This window comes from Cynocephalus volans, chromosome 8 (genome assembly GCF_027409185.1).
Source record: "Cynocephalus volans isolate mCynVol1 chromosome 8, mCynVol1.pri, whole genome shotgun sequence".
Lineage (NCBI taxonomy): Eukaryota > Metazoa > Chordata > Mammalia > Dermoptera > Cynocephalidae > Cynocephalus > Cynocephalus volans.
The window spans coordinates 31794129-31819340 of record NC_084467.1 but is presented as its reverse complement, the minus strand read 5'-3'; the positions used below and the strand labels follow the sequence as shown (position 1 = coordinate 31819340).

Sequence of the window (25212 nt, the reverse complement as noted above, 5' to 3'; positions counted from 1 at the left end):
CGAGGGCCAGCCCCGCCCACCCCAGTTTCACCTCCCTCCGCCCTCCCCTCGCTCACTCCACTCCTGCCCCTGCCTCCTGCCGGCTGGGAACCCACCCCACTCACTCCTGTCTTAGGGCCTGTGCACTTTCTGCTGTGCCTGGAACATTCTTCCTCCAGCTCCTGACACGGCTCCTCCTTGTGCAGAGAGGCCCAGCCCAGTCTCCCTCCACTGCAGGACCATGGGCGCATCGTCCTAGTCCTCGGCTTACTTGAGTGTTCACCGCCAGCCTCCCCTAGAGGACAGTGGCTGTCTCCTTTGCTGAAGGCACGACCTGAGCACTCACTTTGTTGAGTCTCCAGGGCCCTGGGCAGAGGCAGTGGCAGGGGTGGAGCAGAGGGATGGGGTCCTGGGGGTGCAGGTCCATGATCTCCCAAGCACCCCCCTCACCAGGGCCTGAGAACCACGTGGCATAAAGGATGGGCTGGGCTGGGCTGCCCCACACGTCCCATCCTCAGCCTGAGCTTCTCCCAGGAAGGCAGTCCTGGGCTTCCAGAAAACGCCTTTGACTGCTGAGAAAGGAACGTCCTCACAGGCCCACAGCCACGTCTGTTCATTCCCGTTCACTCTAACACATCAGCTTCGAGCAACCTCTTACTAGAAAATATAGCCAGGGGGACACTAGGAACCAGGACTCTAGGTGAAATGTTCCAGTAGGAAGGAAGTTTCAGCACCAGAGTCAACAAACATTCAAAACCCTTAGCACTAACAGCAGCAACGCTCCCACCAGACACTCTTCCATCACTTAGAGTCGCCCCAGACACGGAGGTATCAAGCGCCCCACGATCTGGAGGAATCACGAAGCTGAGAAAGGAGCCAGGGAAAAGCCAAAGGGCTCAGCCAAAGCCCTGACTCTCCCTGCCCGGCCACGCAGAGGGGGAGAACGCCTGCGCATGACACTCACAGCGTGTGCACATGTGTCCTGGGAGGTCAGATGCTCCAGTGGACACGGGTGCATGTGCATGTTAATGATCACACAGGGACCTGTGTGGGCAGCAGGTCTGTAGTGCGTGTGCTGTGCCACTGACCACAGGGAGCTGGGCCTGTGCCAGTCTGGTGCTCACGGAGGTGCACAAGGGCTCCGTATGTTAGTATCAGTGTGCAGACTGCGCGTGTGTACGCAGCTGTCAGATGTGAGTCTGCGGTATTAGACGCCCAGTGTATGCAAGTCCACGTGCACAGATGTGGCCATGTGAGGGACCAGCTTCTGCAGTGCTGTGGGATGTAACCACATCCTGAGATGCAGAGCAGCTGCTCTACTGCCCTCCTGGCTGGACGAGCCCCCTCCTCAGAGCACCCCCACCCCAGGGGGTCGAGTACTGACCAGGGACTGCAGGATGGCATGGTTGGTGGCGTTCATGCAGGAGTTCAGCGGGAAGGAGCACTCCCCCTCACAGTAATAGGCCGAGTAGCCTTGGGGGGCGATGACCCAGTCCTGAGGGCACAGGAGAAAGTGAGTGTCCCATAACGTGCCCCTCCTGAGCCCCTCAGCCCTGCACCTGTCACGACTCAGGGCTGCCCCTTACCATCCCTGAGCCTTAGGTCCTGTCAGTCCACCCTCACCCCTCCTGAGCTGTCTCTCCCCAGAGGCCAGAATCCCCCCAGAGGCCTGAATCCCCCCAGAGGCCCTCGGCAGACAGGCTGGGCATGAGCTCTGTCCCCATCACACCCATCTGTGCTCTGAGCCCTCGTCCCCAGCCCACCCTCTCCCTCCCATGCCTCCTGGAGCTTCTGTCGCAGCAAATGCACAGAGGTGCTGCCCACCCCACCTCAGTTTCCCTGCTGCAGAGCTGACTGCTTAGTTTTCTGAGGACTCAGTCTCCTCCATTTTCATGGTTTTGAAAAAACAAAAACAAAAACATTAAAAACCCTTTTCTACTATTAAAGTACATAGTCTCAATTTAGAAAACACAAAAGAAAGAAAAAATACATGAGCAGAAAATTAAAGTCACACATAATTCTGCCTCCACCCTGCAGTACACTTAGGATCTGCAGTTGGGGGCTGTCATTTAAATAAGGAAGAAGGAGAGTCAGAAATTACCAGCCAGCCAAGGTCCTGGAAGCTGACGTAGAGCTCGTGCCGACGGCATATCTGCCGGCCGTTGGAGCCGTGGATGTCATCTGCAGGGGACAGAGGGTACAAGGTCTCTTCTGGGGTTCCTGCTCTGTGCAGCTGCCTTCGGGTGCTTGCAGGGGAAGTGGGGGGAAGGCCCTGATGGGCGCATTTGTGAAATAGACAAATGACAGAAAACTAAACCACGTGGTCTCATAAAGGCCATACTCGGAGCTCTGCTTGTGCCATGATCCAGGTCAAAAGCCTTCAAGGACTTGCGATGACTACAGAGTAACTATGCTCATCCCAGCCCCCCGTCTCAGCCCGTGGGCCTCCAGATACTCCAACAAAGAGCCTCGGGGTGCCCAGAGCAGAACCGAGGGCCAAGAGGGCTGTGGCTTCCCAGGGAAGTGGCATCTGGATCTGATGGGGGCTCCTGGGAAAGGCCTGGAGGGGACAGGGGAGGACAGAGATGGGATCTCCAGGTGGCAGGGACAGCCAAGGCAGAGACTCAGAGGCCTTTGAGAAAGTGGAGTGGCTGGTCATCAGGGTGCGTCAGGGCACAGATGATGTCAGAAAAGGTGGCTGGAGAGTGACTGTCGTCTTGAACTGTACCCAGGGCCTAGAGGGTTCTGTTACCACCACCTGGTTCTTGCCCCCTTCTCACCCAAAATGCAGTGGGGCCTCCACCCAGGTGCAGCCCCTGCTCTCACCAAAGATTCCTGGGAGTTTGTTGGGGTGCGGCAGCTCGTTGGATTTTTTCGGCTGCCTCCTCTTCAGTGGCCTCACTGCCCGAGGGGCGCGGACGGGACTCGGGCTGGCCCTGAAGAAAGTGACCATGAAAGGCTGTCTGGAGTGCAGTGCCCGTCGCCCCAGCAGACCAGCCAGGCCCGGATCCAAGCTGTGCCCTAGACAGAGAGAAGAGAGAGGGGTCACTCCCAGACAGGGGCCCTACATGTGGACAAGCAGGTACCTCTGTGCTCCTTAGCAGGAGCACAGAGGCTGAGGACCCAAGGGACCCTCTGTGCCTCAGTTTCCTCATCTGAAGCCTGGAGTTCCAAGCAAAGCCCCAGCTCCCCGGCAGGCAGGTCTGAAGGAGGTGGGGGAACGGGGGTCAGAGAAGCACAAGCATCATTATTAGAGGTCATCGTGACATTAACATTTGTGAATCGTTTTACAAGTTTCAAAGTTTTTCCAACTGCATCATTCAGTCTTTACACTAATCCCGGACTTCACACTTTACACAAGACATGTCACGGTCACTCAGTGATGACCTAATCCCCGATAGTGACTCCCAGAACCAGGGCTCCTACCTGGGTCCGAGGACTCCGAGGCCCGTGTTCTGTCCTCAACCCCCACTTTCTGGGATGTGACCGTGTGACTTAGGACAGCGCCAGCTCACCACAGCGCCTACCAGGACTTAGCGAGTGCTGCCCTGCTGAGCACAGTCTGGGAGCAGGACGTTCACTGTCCCTGAGGCCACAGACGGACTGCCAGGCTCAGCAGAGCAGAGACACTGGGACAAAGTGTCAGAGCCGGGGTTCACCCCATGTCACTCTGATTCCAGAGCCCAAGTTCTTATTCACTAGGTTGGGTTTATGGTTAATAAGAAGAAAGAAAGGAAAGGCGGCAGGCAGGGACATGATTTGGGCCTCAGCCCAGGGAAGAGTGAAGCCTATAAAGACGGAATTTTACGTGACAGCCATTCAAAGACTGAGATGTCGTGAATACGCATGATAATAAGTGGGCAATGTAAAGCCTCCACCAATAAACTGTCTTCCTGAATCTGAGTTTCAACTGATGTCTTTACTTTTTTTATTATTAAAACAATATAATAACCACAGTAAAGAAACTCGAGATAAACCATCACTCACAAACCCTCCTCCCCAACTCCAGTACATTCATTTTCATTTTTCTGGCTCTTGTCATCAAGTTGATTTAAGTCTTTTGGTTGTCAGCACAGCAGTGATGTCAGTATCTTTTTCAACTTTTTAACATAAACATTTTCCTGGTTGATAAAATGAGTGTCGGGGCTGGCCGGTTAGCTCAGTTGGTTAGAGGACGGTGTTGGTACCACCAACGTCAAGGGTTCGGATCCCTGTACCAGCCTTGGTCCCTGGCCACTCCCCCACACCCCAGGCTACCATCTCTGTCTCTCTCTCCCCATCTCTCCATGCCAGGATCTGGCCCTTCCATAGGGGTGAGGCTCCATGGGGCCTATGGAATGGCTGTCCTTGACCTGTTGGAATTTAGTGCTCTGACCAACAGGCTCCGTTGGCCGTGCCCTGTAGCTCAGGGGCTCAGGACACGGCCTAAAACCCTGAGCTACACTTCCAAAGTGCATGCTCCATGCCAGGCTTGGCTTTCAGCACTTCCCACACACGCACGCACGCGCGCGCACGCACACACACACACACACTTTTTTTTTCATTTTAGTTTTTGAGACTATAAATCCAATCCCTCCCGGGTTACAAGGGAGGATTACATGAGAGGCCAGTTTGGGAGAAGGAGCTAAGTGCCTGCTCTGGATGATGCAGGACACGACCACGTGGGAGGAGAAAACTCATGGAGTGCATGGGTTAGGTTTCTAGCACTTTTGCTGTGACGGGCCTTGAGTGACATGCAGATGGACCTGACCGTTCATTTATGGAGGAACCTTCCTGGTGACAGGTCTGCACCAACTGTCTCTCCCCTTCCACCTCTTTCAGTAGCAGGTTCCGGCCCACAGAGACAGTCCCGCTTTCCTTCTGGGGACGTCTATTCAGCTACCAGGAGGAGAAGTGTGGGAGGAGGAGGCGAGGCTGCAGGGAAACGAAATTTAGCAACAAAATGCAAGGCCCCAGAGGAATAGTCTGAGGGGCTACAGGGACACATTCATGAAGACAGCGTTTCTTCAGATCACAGATGCACATTTCTGCTCATACATTCTTCATGGCAGTAGTAAAACGGTGCCTTAGGTATAGTCTGGGGGAGTTATCTTCTCCCTCATCGCTTTTTGTCTGCATTTCAAGAGTCAATTATGAGGGAAAGCGTTTGAATGAAACCCTGCTATGGGACCCTCTCCAGCCGCACGTAACTTAATGTGACGGTCACAGAGCATGAAGAGGGCATCAGTCCTCAGTGACTGCAGCAGGGAGCTGTGCAGACCTCACAGAACACACAGAGGCACGCACCTGCTTTCCCTGTTTTTAATTAAGGTCACATCCCTCTTGAGAGCACACAGTCTATCCAGAAGTGGAAAGTCCCAGACGCCAGCAGCAAACCAGTGACAGCGCTGTGAGCGTGTTCACCCGATCACCCGCTTCCGCTGGGGGAGGCGCTGGGCATCCACGGAAAGCCCCGCTCCCGGCCCAGGGCTGCTTTGGTGTCAGGGCGCCACCTGCTGCATGGGCCTGAGGTTCGAGGACACGGCGAAGGCACAGCCCGTGCTGCTCTTGATGTCGTCCACTGTCAGGCCCTCCCAGAGCTCAATCAGCGTCGGCCGCCTCCTGCTGTGCACGTCAAACACGGCCTTGGTGATGATGCGGTCCATGCACCGCGTCCCGGTCAGCGGCCTGGCGCTGCTGTCCAGGATCTTGGGGGCATTTTGCTTCGTGCAGTGCTCCATGGTGACCGCCACTCTGGTCTTGAGACTGGACACCAAATCCATGGCACCGCCAATTCTTTTCACCTTCCTCCTGGGTATCATCCAGTTGGCCAGGTCACCGTATTTGGAGACTCGCATGGCTCCCAGTATGGTGACCTGGATGTGTCCCCCTCGGATCATGACAAAGGAGTCATAGCTGGAGGAAAAAGAGCCCCCGGGAAGCACCGTGACCGTCCGCTTGCCCGCGTCGATGACATCCGCGTCCAGGAAACGGCCCAAGCCCCGGACACCGTTTTCACTGTGAAGGTGGACAGTCATGGGCTGATGCGGTTGCGGCCAGCACAGGGACTCCTGTGCCCAGATCGACAGACAGGCCGTCCGCAAGCTCAAGAGCGGCCCGTTTATGACCCGCTGACCCCGCGTCCTTCGTCGTCTCCCGCAGTGGCTTTTTCGTCCTCCTCTTTCCGGATCGTCAACGCTCGATTCTCTTCTCACATGTTTGCCCCTTTATCACGCGATCTACATAAATATTGGGACGTGGATGTTCTGAGCCAACAGTGCCCACGTCCGCGAGGCCCACCCCCTCCGCAGCGTGACGTCGCAGCTGTGCGCACCGGCGCGTTCCAGTTCCTGGCGCTTCTCCTGAAGGCGACGTTGCCGGCCCTCGGCCTTGCAGCCTCCGACGGGCCGAGTCGGCCCTGAGGGGCTCCGGGAGGGGGTGCTCCTTGCCGGCCTCCCGCACCTCCCTGGGCTCGCTGATGACGGCGCGGTGGCCGTCCGGGGGTACCTGACGGGGACGCCCCCCACCTGCACCAGGAGCCGCAGCCGGTGGGCGTGTGCAGGGCGGGCACCCCGGCGCCCCCGGCCAGGAGGGTCGCCCCGTCAGAGATGTCCCTCACCGTCTCCACCGGGTCCATGTACAATCTGGCGCGGGGACGCGGGCTGGTGGCCAAGCGGCGGGCGCGGGCCTGGCACAGCGCGGGCACCGGGCGGCCGGCGGGGACGCAGCGCCCGAGCGCCCACGCCAGGAGCCGCAGCGCCGCCATCGTCGCCGGGGCTCCCGGGCCCGGGGACATGCCGTGTGCGCCCCGCGTGCGCGCCCGGCAGCTGCCGCCGCCGCGTCGCAGAGCAGGGAGGGCGCCCGCGGCATCGACGCGCCGCCTGGGGTCGTGCTCCGAGCTGGGCAGCGGGGCCGCGGTCGCCACGCTCGGAGAGGGTCCCCGCGGCGAGGCGCCAGCCTTCCGGCCAGGCCCAGCACGCGACAGGCGACAGAGACAGAGCCGCCCCTGCGCTCCGCCCTGGGCTGCCCTTCCCCACTAGTCGGTGTCACAGGTAAGAGACTCGGCCCAGCCTCCCGGCGCTGCCACATACGCAGGGCAGAGGCCCAGGCGACGCGCAGAGCTGAGGACAGGCTGTACCTGGGGGCGCCGACTGCAATCCCTCCTGGCCCTGCCTGCAGGGTGGCTCCTCGGACAGAAACTTAAAACCCTCCAGAGCTTCCCCAGAGACACCAAGTATCCAACGAACAGGCCCTACAGGGTGACTGTGATGGTGATGACGCTGAGTTGACGGCCACCCCTCACTGAGCACTCTGTGCCAGGTGCCTGCCCTTGTGAACCCCCTTGACAAGCCAGAGAGTGACCGCTTGCCCCACTGCACCTGAGAAAAGCTCAGGTTCACCCCTCATTGTGACAACAGGGACACATTGTCCCACACAGCCATCAGGAAGGGTCCCTGCTCCTAAAGAGGCCGCCCCTCCCCCCGAGCCCTCTGCATCCCCCCTGGAACTTGTCCGGGATTTTGCAGTTTTCTTCCCTCCCCACCCGTCAGCTCACAGAAGTGCTCGGGTGTCTCCTACCCTGCAGAGACCCTCCCTTGTCCCCATTTCTCTCCAGCCACCTCCCCACTTCTCTGCTCCTTCCTCAGCACAGGTCTGGAAAGAGCTCTCTGCTTGTCCCCCTCCACCTCCCCCATCAGACTTTGTCCCCACACTCCACTGAGCTCTTGGCCATCAACAACCTCCATGTGACTCAGTCCTCTGGTCACTTCTTTATCCTTGCACTCAGCTCTCACAGCAGGACACAGAAGTGGACTTCCTGCCTCTGGAAATACTCTTCTCTTGGCTCCGGGTCACCTTGCTCTCCAGATTTCCTGCCCCCTCCCTGGCTGATCCCTCTTGGTCTCCTGTGGCCCCTCCTTGGCAGGCCTCTGGATGCTGGAGGCCCCAGGGCTCTGGGCCCGCGACCCTGCTTCTTCATCACCACACTCCTTCCCCGGGTGACCTGACCCACTTCCGTGGCTTTAAATCCACTCACATTCCAGTGCTTCCCACACCTGTGTCTCCACACTCACCTGTCCCTGGAATAGCATTTCCATAAGGACCAGGGGTCTCAATACTATCCCAGGGTCTCATAAACATCCCAGTCGAAAGACAGCTCTTGAGTGCTTACCTCCAACCCGCCCTTCCTGTTTTCCCCCAACTCGGGCAGAAAAAAAAAAAAAAAACATCTAAAACAATGCACTGGTTCTTTGCACGTGTCACCCCTGGTCCCCCTTCCCTTCACCTGCTCACCAGCTGTAAGTACATCCTGACCAAGCCAGCCCGCAGCACAGCCCTCTCCCACCTTCCCTTCTCCATGTCCGCTGCCCACAGTGCTCACCAGGACCACCCTGGGCTCCGACGGGTCTCTCTGACTCACGCTGTCCACCACGTCGCTCTCCCCACTGAAGTCAGGGGGTCTTTATTTTATACATACACTAAATTTTAGTTTTACAACAGTTGAGATTAACAGAAAAATTACAAAGACGGTACAGGGAGTTCGCACCTACCCAGACGCAGCTTCCCCTGGGAGGTGCTAACATTTAATATCACTGTGGCACCTTTGTCACAGCTGAAGAACCAACACTGGTATCTAACTTGTTATGAAGCAAATACCAGAATTTATTTGGATTTCATAAGTTTTCTCCTGAGTCCTTCTGTGCTCTAGGCTCCCATCCAGGACACCCTACTGCATTTAGATGTTACGACTCCTTAGGCTCCTCTAGGTTGTTACAATTTCTGAGAGTTACTTGTCTTTGATGACCTTGACAGTTTTGAGAAGGACTTGTCAGGTATTTGTAGAACCGCCTGCGCTTTGGGTTGGTCCGATGCTTTGCTCACGGTGGGACTGGGGCCGTGGGTCTGGGGGAGGCAGACCACCAAGGCGAGGTGTCGTTCCCGTCACCTCATGTCACCCCCGACAGGACTGATCACTGGTGTGAGCCTTCAGCACCGGGCTGAGGTAGTGCTTGTCAGCTTTCTCTGCTGGAACGTGACTTCCCCACCTCTGTCCACACTGTACTTTTGGGAACTGAGTTACTGAGACGCCCACACGGAAGGGGTGGGGAATTCTGCTCCACCTCCTTGAGGGGAGAGTATCTCAGAGGGTTCATTTCAAACACCTGAATCGGATCCTCTCATCCTCCATTGCTATTAAATAAAATGCCCTAAAAACTCCAAACACCTTGCCCTGGTTTACCCTAACTGAGAGTGACTTCTGCCAACCTCTCTCAGCCTCTCTCCTGCCACCTCTCCTCGCCTGCTCTGCCCCACCAGGGTGGCCCTCATGCTCGACCTCAAACATGCCAATATTGCGCCCACCTTCGGCCTTTCTGTCCCCACTGCCTGTATAAAGGAGGGTCTCCCCCAAACGCCCATGCAGTGAATGAATGAGTGAATCCTCATTCTGCAGATGAGGAAACGGAGGCTTGTGGAGATAAGCAACCTGCCCAGGTCACTGAGCTAAGGCTCTCGGAGCAGGGATTCACACCCAGGCCCCTTGGACTCGAGCCTGAGGGTGCGACCCTCCCTCCTGCAGAAAGTCCCAATGGAGAGGCTGCTCCACGGGAAGAACTGCCCAGTTCTCGGGAAGGAAGAAGAGGCCTCACTCTCTTAGCAGCTCAATGTCGCTTCTGCAGAAGGAGAGGAGGGAGCCTCCCATGTGCAGGGCCTCCCTCTCCACCTCACTGAGCCTCACAGTGAGAGCAGCAGAGAAAGGCAGGGCACCCCGGCCAGGTGAGACCACTGCCACCGCTGCCAGAGCCCCTGAGCCCCTGAGCCTCACCATCCTCGGTTTCCACATAGAGGCGGAGTGTCAGGTCCTTGTTACGGCTCAACAACCAGCGGTCACTGGCTGCGGTGACGTCCAGCACCAGCCAGCCCTCGTCCCCAGCTCGGAGCGTCTGAAGATCCAAAAAGAACAAGTCAGACTCCCTGTGGACACGAAAGAACAATTACCTGAGGGCCATACAGCTGCCTGCGTGTTCCTGGCGCCTGCCTGGGGACGTTCCTGGGAAATATTGACATTTCACGCTACTGCGGTACCTTTGTTACAGCTAATAAACCAATACTGATATCTCTTTATTAGGTAAATACCACAGTTTATTTGGATTTCTTAAGTTTTCCCCTATGTCCTTTCGCTGGTGCATCTGCCCGCCCTGGCTGTGGGCTGGGTCCTGCTGGGCCTCATCTCACTGAGTCAACCCACACAGGCATTACTGCTCCTGTAGCTAGATGGGGAAACTGAGTCTCAGAGGCTCACTGACCCATCCAAGGTCCCACAGCCAGGATGGCAAGGCAGGAACTTGAAGCTAGGACTGTCACTTGGGCTCTCCCGCAGTGCTGAGAGGCCTCAGGCCAAGCATCTTTCCTCGTCTCTGAGGCTGTTCTCCCAGGAAGCTCCCTTCTCCTCCTCTGGAGAATTCACACCCCCTCGGGGGCTGGGGGCCTGAGCCTTGACTGTGAGATCGTGAGGTGGGGCGGGCACCTGGCCGAGGGGAAGGCACCTGTTGGAGTGCTCCTGGACCACCTCGAACATGCTGACGTGGAGGGTCCTGTTGAGTGGGCAGGTGCTGGGCACCTTATAGATCCGGAACTCGGCAGCTGTGACCGCCTCCCCCGTCGGGATCTGGGTCAGGTCGAAGCGGAACTCCTTCCAGTAGGGCTCCTGGTGGCCCAGGGTCCGGTCGCGTTCCACTGGAAGACAAAGCAGGAGTCGGGCAGTCACAACGAGTGGGCAGAGCTGGGTGTGAGTCACCACCACCCACCACCCACTGTGGACAGCCTTGGGGGGCCGGCTTCCTTCTCTGCAAACGGGCTTGGTCCTGGCTCTGCCCCAGGGCTGTAGATGGGGCTCTGAGAGGTCGTGTACTGAACAGCACAGCGAGTGCCCATTAGGCCCTGAGCCCAAACCCAGCCCCTGCTGACCCTGGGACCCACACAGGAGACAGGATGGGCCCTCCTCTGGGGGCTCCCAGGTTAAAAGGGAGACAGACATCAGACCCATGGCTGCAGAGGAGGGTGAAAGACAGGCTGGAGGGGAGACCCAAGGAGGGCCCAGTGGCGGGACTGGCCTAACAGTCTGGGCAAGGGCCGAGGTTGCACAACAAATCCCACATTTCCCCAGCTGCACAGAAAAGCCCAGGATGGTATATTCAGAGCTGTCTCGCTTTAGCCTTCTGTCACTTTCAAATGCTAAGAATCTGTGTTTCCGGAAAGCAGAGGCAGGAGCCGCCCAGAGCTTTCCCCAAAACCCAATACTGAGATTTTAATTATATGTTTGTGAGTCTTTTTAAAAATTCTCTCTCTGGCTACTGAACTCAGTGACCACAAGTCAGGTTTTTTAAAAAGCACTGGGCTGTGCGGCCCAAGGCGGATGTGGGGAGCACTTCCTGTCCTCGCGGTGGGGACCTGGTCCAGAGATGGACAGGCAAACAGCTGTGCTGGGCAGAGCCAGGGCCAGACGTCTGTGGGCATGAGCAGGTGGGCTTCTCATCCCCAGACCAGGGAGGGGGGGAAACAAAACGTGCATGGTCCCACAGCTCCTGAGGGTGCTGGCACACAGCTAGTGGCCACCTGAGAACCAGGCTGCTGCAGACATAGCAGGACACAGAGCCAGTCCAGGTTCCTCCCGCACAGCAGAGCATGTTGAAGGCAAGGTCCTGGACCTTTGCTGAATGATGCTGGTGCCATGAATACCTACACACGTGTGCCCTCTGCCCTACAGACACACTCACAGCTTTGGTGACAATTCTGTACTGCACACACCACCTCTATTGTAAGAATCTCTGATTCATAGGATGAAATAGGCCCATACTGTTGGCTGTCACAGGGTGTGGGACAGACAGTGAAGGAGCTGCCCAGTCACTCCTTCTCCAAACCTCTTCCAAAGCATCATTATATACATCTGCCCCAGGGCACAGTGGGGGTACCTGGTGGGTCCTGGGGATCACTGGGAATCACTGTCTACAGGCCAGATGCTGATTTCTTGTTGGGCCGGGGGACTGAAGGAACAACCCACAAACATGCCAGCTCTGTGGCCTCCCCCCACCGCTGCCCTGGGAGGCCCACACACACTGGCTCAAGAGTCTTGCTCAACTGAACTGACCCCAGTTCCATACTTCCCTCTTGTGGGTTTGTGAAATTGATAAACCACCCAGGAATTCCAGCACAGGAAACTGCCTGCCCTGGCTGTTCCTGGCAAACACGAGAAGTTGGGAAATTTTTAGGAAAATAATGATTGTCATCGGAAATTGATAAAACTTCCTGGGGTGCAGCACTAAAATAGACATTACTGTAACTGGCCAAAGGCAGTACCCCTTTCTTTGCTGGAACTGTGTGGATCTACAGTGGTTGCTCCTTTGGATTAGGAAAGATATTTCTCAAAAGCTGGTGTTGAGGAATAGCATTGCTTGGGGCCTGGATTTTCCCCTATGGTGGCTCTTGGGCAGGCTGTCCCTGCTTTAACCACTAAGATAGCATTGAGAAGTGTACATGCTTCAGCCAGTAGCTGGGGCTTCTGGCCCCAGCCCCGACTCTGCCAGGGACCAGGTACCTTCCTTGTGTGGCTTCTGTCTCCTCATCTGTGAAGTGGGGATGCCGGTATCCTTCCCCCAAAGGGCCATGAAAGGGCAGGGACTATGGGATGGGAGTGGTAGCCATTCCTTAGGAGGTGGGGAGGGGTGCTGACCTCTAATTCCCTAACTTAATTGAAGTATCTAAGTGCTAACATCCAGCCAGGGCACTCAGGAGGCCATGTCTGAAACTCAAAAGCCATGGGGGAAAAGGGAGACATTCAGTTTTCTTTCTCTAAATAAAAGTATGGAATGAGAGACATTATAACATGAAAATATATCAGTTCAACTGAGACATGTGGACGGCTTCAAGGTGCCTTCCTTTCACCTGCCTGACTTTAGTCAAGGTCCTTCCTCTTCTGGCTTCAGTGTCCACACCTGCAAAATGACTCTTTGATATAAGGCACATGAAAAGGGTCAAGAACCGGGTTTGTTAACTGCAGTCAGTACTTGGTTATGGTCCAGCAAATGCTTCTAACATGTGATGCAGGAGCATTTCCTGTTCCGTGTGTGCGCAGACCCCACCTTCTCACATAACCAAGGTCTGGGATCTCCCAAAGACGCCTGGGCTCAGAGAGGCAGCCCCTCAGCCACGCCACTGGGATCATCTCCCAGTTCCGGCTCAGACAGAAAGCACCAGATTCAGTCTCCTCCCACTTTAATACTCATATGGAAACGGACCCCAGGGGTCCTGACTGCTGGCTGAGCTCTTTCCACCGCAGTGGACCACTGCCATCTGATGCTGAAAAACAGCACAAAACCCAAGTTGGAAATGGCCCCAAAGTCTTCAGGACTCAAGACAGGTGCCCCAAAACAGAGCACAGGACGCCCGCCACTGCTTCCACCCGCTGCTCGTGGTTGAGGGTCCACAGAGGGAATTTACGGGAAAGGCCAAGAGCTATACCATGTGATTTCCTGGGGTTTCCAGGAAAATTCTGCTGCTGGTTGTGGGATTGGGAAGTTCACCCCTGGGCTGGATCCCCTGGCAGATTCACAAAGGCTGGGGGTGGGCGGGGGGTGCTCCCTGCCTGGCCAGCATCCTAGATCTCAACCATCTGAGATACATCCTGCCAGGAATCCTCTCTCTGTGGGGGCCCTGGGAGGGCCCACTGATATCTGAAGCAAGACTTCTGGGTGGTAAATTACTCCCCCCACCTGCAAAATCTGGGGCAGGGAATCCTAATTGTGGGAGTCCCATAATTTTTCACTTTTGAGCATGTGGGAGAAGATTCCCGACTCTGTTGCCTTTTCATGGTCTGAAGCCTTTATAAGAACATTCGCTTTTCCCATTCCTTTTTCCCGGTCACATCCAGGGATATTATTTCACTTATTCAACACATTTGAAGGCAGTGCTTATTGTATACGAGTCACTGCTTAGGCGTAGGGGACACTGAGGTAAACAGGACAGACCAGCCCCTGCCGGGATGGAGTTTATAGACTTGTGGGGAAGTCGGATACAAAAAAGAAAGTAAACAAACAAGACCAGGATATGTGAGTGCTGGGAAGGACATAAAGAGAGGGTGGGATGGGAAATAATGCAGGGTAGGGTGGGAGGGGACTTTATGTTTTAAACTTCATTTTAGTTTAGATTTAGAGAAAAGTTGCAAGAATAGTATAGACACTTCCCATGTATGTTCCCCTGAAAGTGTCCTTTCATGATAACATCTTACATAACAATCTATAGGACAACAAAGAAAACTAGGAAGTTGACGTTGGTATAATACTATTACCTAACTACAGATTTTTCTTGAGTTTCACCAGTTTTTCTACCAATGTCCTTTTTCTGTTTGAGGATTCAATCCAGGACCCCACGCTGCATTCAGTTGTCATTTCTCTTTGGGCTCCTCTGATCGGTAACAATTGCTAAATCTTTTCTGGTTTTTCATGGCCTCAACACTTTCGAAGAGCACTGGTCAGTTGTGTTGCAGCCCGTCCCTCCGTCAGTGTTTACCTGATGTTTTATCATGGTTAGATTGAAGTTCTGGATTTTGGAGAATACCACAGAACTGTGTGCCCTTCTTAGAATCAAACTGGACAACATAATGTCAATATGTCTTATCACTAGTGATGTTAGCTTTGATTCCTGGGTTACGGTGGCACCTGCCAGGTTTCTCCACTGTAATGTCACTACTTTTCCTTTTGTATATAATAAATACCATGGGGAGATACTTTGAGGTTATGCACATATCCTGCTTCTCCTCAAACTTGTGCTCACTAATTTTAGCATCCATAGTGAATCTTTTTATTTATTATTTTTTTTTTACATTCTAAGAAGTTTTTGCAGAGCAGTTGGGAGGAAGGAGAGGAGAGGGGGGAAGGAAACTGGGGGAAGAAGGAGGAAGGAGGGGGGTGTGGTTGAGGCCCACGGCACCCCCCCTCATTCCTTCAGGGGAGACCAGGGGGCTTCCAGCGGTGGCTCAGTCGTAGCTGGGCTGGATGCAGATATCAGGGGAGTGTGGCTCAAGCTCTCAGCCCCCCAGTGCCCTGGCTCAGGAGACCAGGGGGCTTCCAGCAGCAGCTCTGTGGTCATCACTGGGCTGTTTGTGGGTGTCGGAGGGGCTTGGCCAAGGCCCAAGGCTCCCCACCAACCCTGGCTTGGGAGTCTGGGGCCCTTCCTGTGGTGGCTCAATGTCCTTTTGACATGCCCTCCCTCCTTCAACCTTTTTTCAAGTACTATCTAACTGGCACCACAAGATGCTCTAGGCTCCTCTTGTGATTTCCCATTCCCCACCCCTGGGATCAGCCATTTCTCCAAGGAGTTCTGGTTCTTTTTATTTTTTTTTATTTTTTTTATTTTTATTTTTTTTTTGTCATTTTTTCATGACCGGCACTCAGCCAGTGAGTGCACCGGTCATTCCTATATAGGATCCGAACCTACGGCGCGGGAGCGTCGCCGTGCTCCCAGCGCAGCACTCTACCAAGTGCGCCACGGGCTCGGCCCTCTGGTTCTTTTTATTGGTGAGGTATTTAGAAACCAAGATCTGGGTACTGGGTGTGCTGGTTACTATTGGAGTGTCATTGCTTTCTAGTGGACAGAGCTGGGAAATATACGTGTGTGTACTAACCCAGGCACAAACACACATCTATATTTATGTATCTGTTTATTTAGATGAATCTATTTTTAAAATCTGGGCTGATACTGATACCTCCAGTATAGGGTTACTTTGGATGTAGGAGGACACTCTAAGATCAGACCTATACACTCTCATGCATTGCTGTCAAGAATATAAGATACTACAATACCTATGGTGGGGAATCAGGCAGTACTGTAAAAAAATTATGCATGCTTTGACCCAGAAAAACCACTTCTAAGAAAATGTCCCAAAGACACACTTACAAAAATACAAAAAAAATGCATGTACAAGGCTATTTGTTACAGCACAATTTGTTTTCCTTTTTAGTGCAATGCATAGATTCACACATTACAGTACAATTTTGTAATTTATTAGCAAAAGACTAGAAACAACAAAAATGTCCATCAATAGGAATGAGTTGAATGAACTATGGTGCATTCTTCATGCAATAGAATGCTCTCCAGGAGATATTATTATTTTTAAAAGAAGAAAGGTGAATGGTACACATAATATATCTTTTATCTAAGAAAGAGTGAAAAAATAAATACTACAAGTGTGCATGTACCTCATACATACATATACATGTAGAAAGGGACTAATACAGAAAATTGGCACCAGAGAAGTGGGGTGTTGCTTTTAACAGATACTTGAAAATGTGGAATTGGCTTTGGAACTATGTGTTGAGGAAAGGCTGGAAGAATTTGAAAGAGTGGGCTAGAAAAAGCCTTGATGCTGGTGAGGAAAGTTTGTAACTTCTTAGAGACTGGGTAAGTGGTGGCGACCAGAATACCGATAGAAATACAGACTATAAAGACCATTTTAAGGAAGTCTCAGATGTAAATGAGAAGGGACTTATTGGAAACTGGGGCAAAGATCACCCTTGCTATGAACTGGCAAGGAACTTGGCTGCATTCTGTTCATGCCCAAAAGTTTTATGATATGTGGAACTTAAAGATGCTGAACCAGGTTATTTGGCAGAAGAAATTTCTAAACAGCAAAGAATTCAGGAAGCCACATGGCTACTTGCAATAGCCCATGCTGAGTTATGGCATGATGTAAAGCCAGGATTTATAATTAAAAGGAAAGCAGAGCATCAAGATTTGGAAAATTTGCAGCCTGGCCATGTGGTAGAGAAGACAGTTAAGGAGAACAATTCCATGGTGCAGCCCAGCGATTTTCTGCTAAGGAGATTAGTACAGAAGAAAGGGATTACCAAGAGAAAAGGAAAAGGCCTTGAAGACGTTTCAGAGATCTTGGAGGCGGTGTCTTCCATTACAGGCCCAGAGACCTAGGGAGACAGAATAGTCTCAGGGAACAGGCCTGAGGTGCCCTCCATGGACTTGCTGCCCAGGGCCACCTGTCCAGGGCCACCTCGGGATGCTGCTCCCCACACCAGCACCCCGGCTTCTTCGGCTGCTCCAGCTGTGGCTAACTTGGCCCCAGGTGAGGCTGAACCCGCAGTTTTGGAAAATACAAGCCAGATGCCTTGGTGGCATCCACATGGTGTTAGGTCTGCAGGCTCAAGAATGCCAGAGCTCTGAAGGCTTGGGGGCCTCCACCCCGATTTCAAAGGATGAGTGGGAAAACCTGGAGTCCCAGGAAGGGATCTGCCACAGGGGCAGATTCACTGCATAGAATCTTCACTAGAGAGATGCCAAGAGGAAACGTGGGGTCAGAGTTGCAGCAGAGAGATCCTACCAAGGTAGCTGTAGAGCTACCAGTGTGCAATGCCAGCCTGCAAGAGCTGAAGCATGGCCTCGGGCCAGGAAAGCCCTATAAGCAGAGCTGCCTGAGGACTTGGGGACACAACCACCACACCAGTGTGCAGAGAACATCAAACATGGAGTCAAGGTACAGGATATTTCAGCTGTAAGATTTAACACCTGCCCTGCCAGGTTTCGGACTTGCTTAGGGCCTGTTACCCCTTTCTTTGGCCAATTTCTCCCTTTTGGAATGGGAATATGTAGCCTATGTTTGTCCCACCATTGTGTCCTGGAACTAGATAACTTGTTTTGATTTCACAGATCGGACTTTGCACTTTGGACTTTTGAATTGAAAGAGATTAAGACTTTGGGGATGAAATGAATGTACTTGTACATGAAAAGGTTGTGAGTTTGGGGGACCAGGGACAGACTACTCTGGATCGAATGTCCCCCCAAACTCATTGAAGCTTAAATTGTGTCCCCCGAAGTTCCAGGTATTGGAGGCTTGGTTTGCACTGTGACAGTGTTAAGAGGGTGGGAAATCCTATAATGGTGGGGCCTTGAAGAAGCGATTAGATTGTGAGGACCATGCCATAGTGAATGGATTAATAATGGCGGTCCTGGACGTGGTTCTGAGGGCTTTAAAAGGAGAGCACATGAGACTCTCTCTCTCTCTCTCTGCTCCTCCATTTTCTGCCATATGAGACCCCAACATTGCTGTAAAGCCACCAACACAAGAGACCCTCACCAGATGTGTTCCCTGGACTTTGGACTTCCTAGCCTCTGAAACTACAAGCAATAAATACTGTTTCTTTATAAATTACCCAGTTCCAGGTATTTTGTTACAAGCAACAGAAACGGACTAATACACATTTATATGAGCGGCCTTCAAAAAGTTCATGGAAGGATTCATATTATCTTTTAACTCAATTTTCCCACAAACTTTTTGAAGTACCCTCACATACGTAATTCTACTTTTTAAATGGAGAGATAAACTACAAACTGATTAACTAAAAAATAGTTACCTTTGGGGGGAAGAAGGGAACAGAGAGTGAAGGGGATGAAGATGGAAGCTAGATTTCTCTGAATATTCCTTGCTTTGTAAAGATTTCATGTAAGTATGAAGCAAAATTATTTCAAAATGCAAAAACAAAGAGCAATATCTAAAAATAAAATGCAAAATAAAGCAAATGAACTAACTGTGTATTGAGTTGATGGCTTAACCACAAAATCACGAATTATTTCAAGAGAATTTTAAAAGAGTAATTTGACTATATATCCCCAGTAGGATATCTTATTTATTTATTTATCTATTTATTTATTTTACTTGATACATCATAACCGCACGTGCTTATGGAGTACAACCTGATGTTTTGATGCATTCATATGTTGTATAATGATCTGATCAGGACAGTTAATGTAACCATCACCAATGCATTTATCATTTCTTTGTGGCAACAACATTCAAAAGCTTCTCCTCTAGCAATTATGTAATATACAAAATTCCACTGTTAACCATAGTCACCCTACTGTGCAATAGAACGCTAGGCCTTATTCCTCCCGTCTAATTGTTAATTTTGTACCCATTGGCTGATATCTCCCTGTTTGCCCTTTGCCCTTCCTCTCCCCAGTCTCTGGTGACCTAGTAGGATATCTTAAGGACAAAATAAAGTAAAAATAAATCTTAAATTGTTTTCAGTAATCATAATAACATGATTCTGCAGCTATTACATATAAATTATGTACAATAATTTATGTAATTTTGCATCTGTTATATATAAATTATGTATAATATGTATTATATGTGAAATTGTAGAATAAAGCAAATGATTTAATATGTTAATGTCGTTAGGACTGAGTTATTCAGTATTTAAGAAAATAGATACAAATATAAAACCTACAAATTTAAGTAAAAGTTTATAATCCTAAATTTGAATTGGAAATATCAGTTTGAACTCAGAGTTTTTTTTCCCCTTAGGAAATAAATATTTCCTGGCTTTGTCCACCGAAAAAGCCTAGAAATGATTGCCAAGTAGGGGCAATGAGGAGCTCTGGTGCCCACAGGGCAGTCCCCAAATACTGTCACCACCACGAGGCTCCAGAGCTCTTGGAGAAATGGCTGATTTCCGACCCAGGGCAGGAAATGTAAAAGCTCAGCCTGGAACATCGTCTCAAACTAGAAAGCAAGGAAGCTCTCAGAGACTCCTAGCAGAGGAGTCATCATCACCATCATCAAGCAGGTCACCTTTGGACAGGTTTCTCAGCTTTGGCAGTATTGACATGTTTTGCCAGATAATTCTTTGCTGTGGGGGCTGTCGCATGCATTGCAGGATGTTTAGCAGCACCTCTGGCCTCTGCCCACTGCACACCAGCAACACCCCTCTTGCCCTCCCCAGTGGAAACAATCAAAAATGTCTCCAGATATTGCCAAATGTCCCCTAAGAGGTAAAATCACGCCTGGCTGAGAACCACCGCCTTTGGAGAACACTAGGAATCTATTCATTGTTCTAAACCCTGGTCAGTGAGGGGGAAATAGCCACGTCTGTAGAAGGAGAAAGTTCAGTCATGTGAACGGGTGGAGGAAGAGCCTTCCAGGCAGAGGTGAACAGCAAGTGCAAAGGCCCTTAGTGTTCGAGAAACCTGGAGGAGGCCAGCGTGGCCGGGATCTCGTGGTCAGGGGCTGAGGTGAACAAGAGGAGGTGGGAGTGACAGGCAAGGCCAGCTCATCTGTAAAACAAATCCTGTTTCTCAGCCTTTGAGAACTCAGCACAGTGATTCAAAGAAGCCCTGTGCCCTAGAAAGAATTTTACAAAGTTCAATTGCTGCTAATGCTGGGACAGTCCCTGTCCCTGGGAGGTGAGCTGGAAGCCACTCGGGCCACAGTGCACCTGTAGTTTCCTGTAACCAGGAGGAACTGTCGACAGCCAGCTCCATCGAGACACGCAGGCTGCTGGGGCATGGGCTCAGCGTCAGGGACGGGCAATGCCACCCTCTACAAAGCCCTACCTGGGGAGGCAGTCAAAGAGTTTACTTCCTGAACCGCCTCTCTGTGGCTCCGGGAAATAAACAGTCACAGAACGCTCGGCCCTCTCCTCCAGTCTCTGATAAAACAATCTCCAGAAAAAACCAAAACCAAAACAAAACAAGAAAACAACCTCTGGATTGCACGTTTCTGGGAAAGGCCTTCTGTGGGCAGGAGGCCGCCTCCACCAGCCACACTGCCACCCACATTTGGGGCCCTGCACCTGCCACTCATAGGCTAGGCCTCCAGATGCCAAACCATGGCCATCAGGCCCACACCAACAAAGGCTTCAGTTATTTTTGTGCTCAAAATTTTGTGGATGAAATTCAGACTCACTAGACGACCTAAATCTGTCTTGCTTCTGACCAAAAAATAAGACTTCAAAAGACACCCTCTTCTTCCAGCTCAGAGTGGCTGTTAGGAGAATAGGACCTTGTGCCTGTCTGACCCGTCCTGCCTCCCTCAGGCCCTTCCCAGCCCTGCAGGGCCCACATAGGAGCCTAATCTCAGCTCTGTGTCCCAGCCCTCTTGAGCTGGCTCCTGTCTGTCCCCCACGGCCTCTTGCACCTTCAGGCTGCAGACACCCTCCCCGTCGAGTCCCTCCTGGAAGCTGCTCTCTCCTGGGTCGCCCCCTCCACCATGTCTGAAGGCTTCTTCCCTCTCAGCCTAGCTTCTGGGTGGGAGGCCCCCTAGTCCTCCCCTGTGCCAGGGATCCGTGTCTCTGTTTAGTTGCCCCTCTGGATGGCAGGGACCAAGCAATGTGGGGTGGACATGGGAGGCTCCCAGTAGCCCACTCCTCAAGCCCCCGGAGTTCCAGGGGACCAGAGAGGGGTGCTCTGTGCTTCCCAAGGGCTGTTTGTCCCCAGGACAGTGGCTGACTGTCCAGCTGTCACAGCCCCTTGGGCTGGGGCATCACTGCTGGTCATGTCTCTATCAGAAGCCACTGTCGCTGTCTGTGGAACCTGCCTCCTTTCCCAGCCTGTTCCCTGAGAGTGGACGGCAGGGTCCCCAAGGCCCTGGAGGAGGATGAGCTGGGCCTGTCTGGCATGTCCCAGTGGTCACAAAGGCCAGGGGTCCCCACTTCAGACCTAAAACAAGACCCGGGTCTTCATGGGCTCTGCAGGCCCACGAGGAGCCACAGAACTGATAACCTATCGATTCTGCTTCCTGAAGGGGCTTCTCCCACCCAGAAATCTCAGTGCTGCCAACAGGACGCCAAGGGTTCATTTCTGAGGTATTTTCAGTCAGGTCTCATTACTGACTTTTTTCAAGAGCTGTTTCCATAAGTGGCTCCGCACTTATAATTACTGGTCCAGGCCTCAGACGGTTCTGGACCCCAAATTAAAAGGAAACACCCACGCACATCACCACATCAAACCCACTGGGGCTGAAAATAGATCCCAGGAGATGTGAGCAAGAAGGATGCAATTCGTCCAGTTGGAACCTGGGAAAGAACTGAACTGTGGGAATTTTCCAGAAAGGCGTGGTCACAGTGATGCATCCCTCTCACCCATGGGGAAGAGGTTCCCGTGAGGAGGTGGGCTGAGTGTGTCCCCCCACCCTGTGTCTCACCCCTGGAGGAGCCCCCATCAGCAGGCAGGGGGTGGGCACAGTCTTTGGTCAGAGCTGGAAAGGCCATCAGGGCAACCCTGCAGAGATGGGGAAACTGAGGCTCAGAAAGGACACAGACTTTCCAGAGGCCACATGTCAGGTTGGGGGCCTCTAATGTAGACTTTCAGATGCGGATCCTCAATGTGAAATGAGTGGCCGTATTGGGATGGAGGGTCACCTGCCAAGAAGGTCCCTGGGGAAGGCGAAAGATGCCAGAGCATCGTCAGCTTCCGAGAGACAGGCAGGGCCGGCCCCACTCTGTCCCCTGGCAGGCCCTGGCTCCTTCCCCCGCCTCCTGCCACACTCCTCCTTCAACTTTGCAACTTTATGTCTGCCCTGAGCACCTGCCCCGCAAGGGCGGGGCACACGGTAGGGCGGCGGGGGGGGGGGGGGGGGGGGGGGGGCGCCATGAAGAGTCAGATCTTGTCCCCATTTTCAGGTTGTTCAGCGTTTTCAAGGAGTCCCGGACTCAGACAGGCAGAAAGTGACTAGACTAAGAGGAAACACACACAAGGAAGGATGAGAATTCCATCGTGGAAGGAGCCTGTCTCTCTGGGAGTCGAGGGTGGGAGCAGTCAGATTTATGGAAATCCCGGCCTACCTCCTTTCAAAAGAGGGGTAGAGTTTGACAAGCAGCAGTGGGGCAGGCCTGTTCTGTACAGAGGGTACAATATGAGCAATGGTGCAGAAGTAGGACGCAGTAGATCAACTGCCGTGTATTAGGTTCCTACGGTGTGTCTAGCACCCACCTGACCACGCTGTGCCTCACTTGGTCCTATACAACCCTGGAGGCAGACTTTACTGACCTTGTCATACAGGTGTGGAACTGAGGTTCAGAGACTTTACAGTCCAACGTCTCACAGCTCCCAAGTGACACACCCAGGGCTAAAATCCAGGCTTAACTTATCCACAGAAGGATGTGTATAAGAATTTTCAAAGGAGTGTTAGTTATAATAACCAAAAACTCAAAACAACCCAAATGTCCATTTAAAAAAAAATGGATAAATTGTGATGTATTCATGAAATGGAATACAATTCAATTATAAAACAAGAACAACAGATACAACAACGTGAATGAATCTCAAATAAATTACATTGAGTAAAAGACTAGATATGAGATTATGCACCGTGTAATTGCATTCATATGAAGTCCAAAGAACAGGCCACATGAATGCATCGTGACAGAAATCAGAACGTGCTTGCTGGGGATGATCTGGTTGAAACAGGATTCCCAGGGGCACCTATGCCATAAGTTTCCGCATGGTCTGAATTTGGTATAATGGGCATGCGTTACTTCTGTAAATCCTAAGACAATAAAAACACTTTAAAAACAGGATTCTCAGTTTCTAACACATGTTTATATTCAGTCCATTTCTGCAGCATTTACCATCTGATGATGGTCAGGACCTGGGCTGGGTGAGAGGCAGCTGTCGTGTCGGGGAACAGCAGAGGATTAGAGGCAGGGAGATGACCTGCTGTGTGGCCTTGGGAAAACCACCTACCTTCTCTGAGCCTCACCCTCCACTTTTTAAAACAGAGATGTGACAGTAATTGTGAGATGCAGATGAAGGTGTAGAGCCTCTGGGCATGTGGCCATCACTGGATATCATCTCACACAAGCCCACAACGGCCCCATAAAATAAGTATCTCCATTTTTCAGAAGAGGAAACTGAGGCTCGGACAGGTAAACAGCCCCGATCACACTTACAGTAGGAGTAGAGCCAGGATGCAAATTCTGTCCATGTGAGTCCCAGATCAGGAACCCTCAACCCAGCCCTGTCTGCCCTGCCATCGTCAGCCACTCCCGTTTCCACACAGGGAAGTCACTGTCAAGCACACCCGACAATTGTCTTTATGGCTCGTGTATTTATCATTCGTCTCTCCCACTGGAAGGTCAGGTCCATGAGGGCAGGGACTTTGTTTTTTCACTGTTATGTCCCCAACAACTAGAACTGTGCCTGGCAGTAGTGGGTACTATATAAGCATTTGTTGAATGAATGAATGGGAAAATGAAAGAATTCCCTTGTAAAGAACCAAAGGAAGTGACCCTGGGGCACACGGAGATACAGTGTCCCCCTTCAATGTCGCATGGCTGGCAAGGGCAGAGCAGGACCCAGGCCGCGTCCCTAATTCCCACTCAGTCCTCATTCTCCCAAACCCAACAGCCTCAGTTCATTCACACCCCCGCCCTCAGCTGCCTGAAACCACGGGGATAAATCTGGTTCAGGAAAGGATCAGGACGAGAGTGAAGACGACTCCACTGTGATCCTGGCTAGACTTCTGCCTGCTAGTGCTGTTTGTGCCTCAGTTTCTCAATCTGGAACATGGGCACCTGCCTCTGCACTGACACGGGGTGGAGAAGGACGCAGGAAGAATGTGCAGAGTGGGTCCTTCCCTTCCTTCCACAGGAGGGGCCGGGCTGGCCTGAGGGGCTCAGGCCAAGGGATGGGGCAGTGTTGTGAGAAGGTGCCCCTGACAGAGCTGCAGGGTCAGGGCTGGAAGGCACCTCCTTTTTCTGACACCATCACTGTAGGCTGGATGAGAAAGCAGAGGCCCAGAGACGGGAAGGGACGTGGCTTGGGACGTGCAGGAATTAATGGTGGGCCCAAGCGGTACCAGGACCTGGGTCTTGGCTCCCAGCTCAGGGCTGTCCTCCACCAAGCACAGGGAGACCAGGACAGGCTCCTTCTGCTCCACAGGGTAATGACCCCATAACTGCATCCTGACCAAGAGGAGCTGAGCATCTACAAGCTGATGTCGACAGACAGGCCAGGCAGGACTGCTGACTCTCACCACAGCCCTGGCCTCTGTAGTGGATTGAATTATGTCCCCCCAAAACTCATTGAAGCTTGAATTGCATCCCCCAAGTTTTACGTATTAGAAACTTAGCCCCCACCGTGACTGTTAAGAAGGTGGGAAATCCTACTATGGTAATTGAAAGGTGGAGCTTTGAAGAGGTGATTGGACTGTAGGACCGTGCAGTAGTGAATGGATTAAAAACAGTGGTCAGGGGCGTGGTTCTGAGGGCTTTAAAAGAAGAGGAAAGTCTGTCTCTCTCTCTGCTCTCTCTGCTTCCACCATCTTGCAATGTGAGACCCCTGGGTCACTGTTGCCACCACCAGGGGATTTTGGACTTCCCAGCCTTAGAAACTATAAGCAATAAATTTCATTTTTCTTTATAAATCACCCAGTTCTGTGTATTTTGTTATAAGCAACAGAAGCAGACTAATACA

General features: G+C 52.3%; 1 protein-coding gene and 1 pseudogene across 1 annotated transcript in view; both read right to left on the bottom strand.

The window, feature by feature from the left end:
* The window catches only part of LOC134384447 (bone morphogenetic protein 8B), a 30943-nt gene that overhangs the window by 2707 nt on the left and 3024 nt on the right, over window positions 1-25212 (bottom strand). The window contains exons 2-6 of the mRNA XM_063105953.1: window positions 10503-10692; window positions 9782-9930; window positions 2806-3000; window positions 2081-2160; window positions 1364-1474 (exon numbers count right to left, since the gene is read on the bottom strand). Coding sequence (XP_062962023.1) covers window positions 1364-1474; window positions 2081-2160; window positions 2806-3000; window positions 9782-9930; window positions 10503-10692 — 725 coding nt within the window. The remainder of the gene's footprint in view (window positions 1-1363; window positions 1475-2080; window positions 2161-2805; window positions 3001-9781; window positions 9931-10502; window positions 10693-25212) is intronic.
* Window positions 5460-6724, bottom strand: LOC134383227 (succinyl-CoA:3-ketoacid coenzyme A transferase 2, mitochondrial-like; annotated as a pseudogene).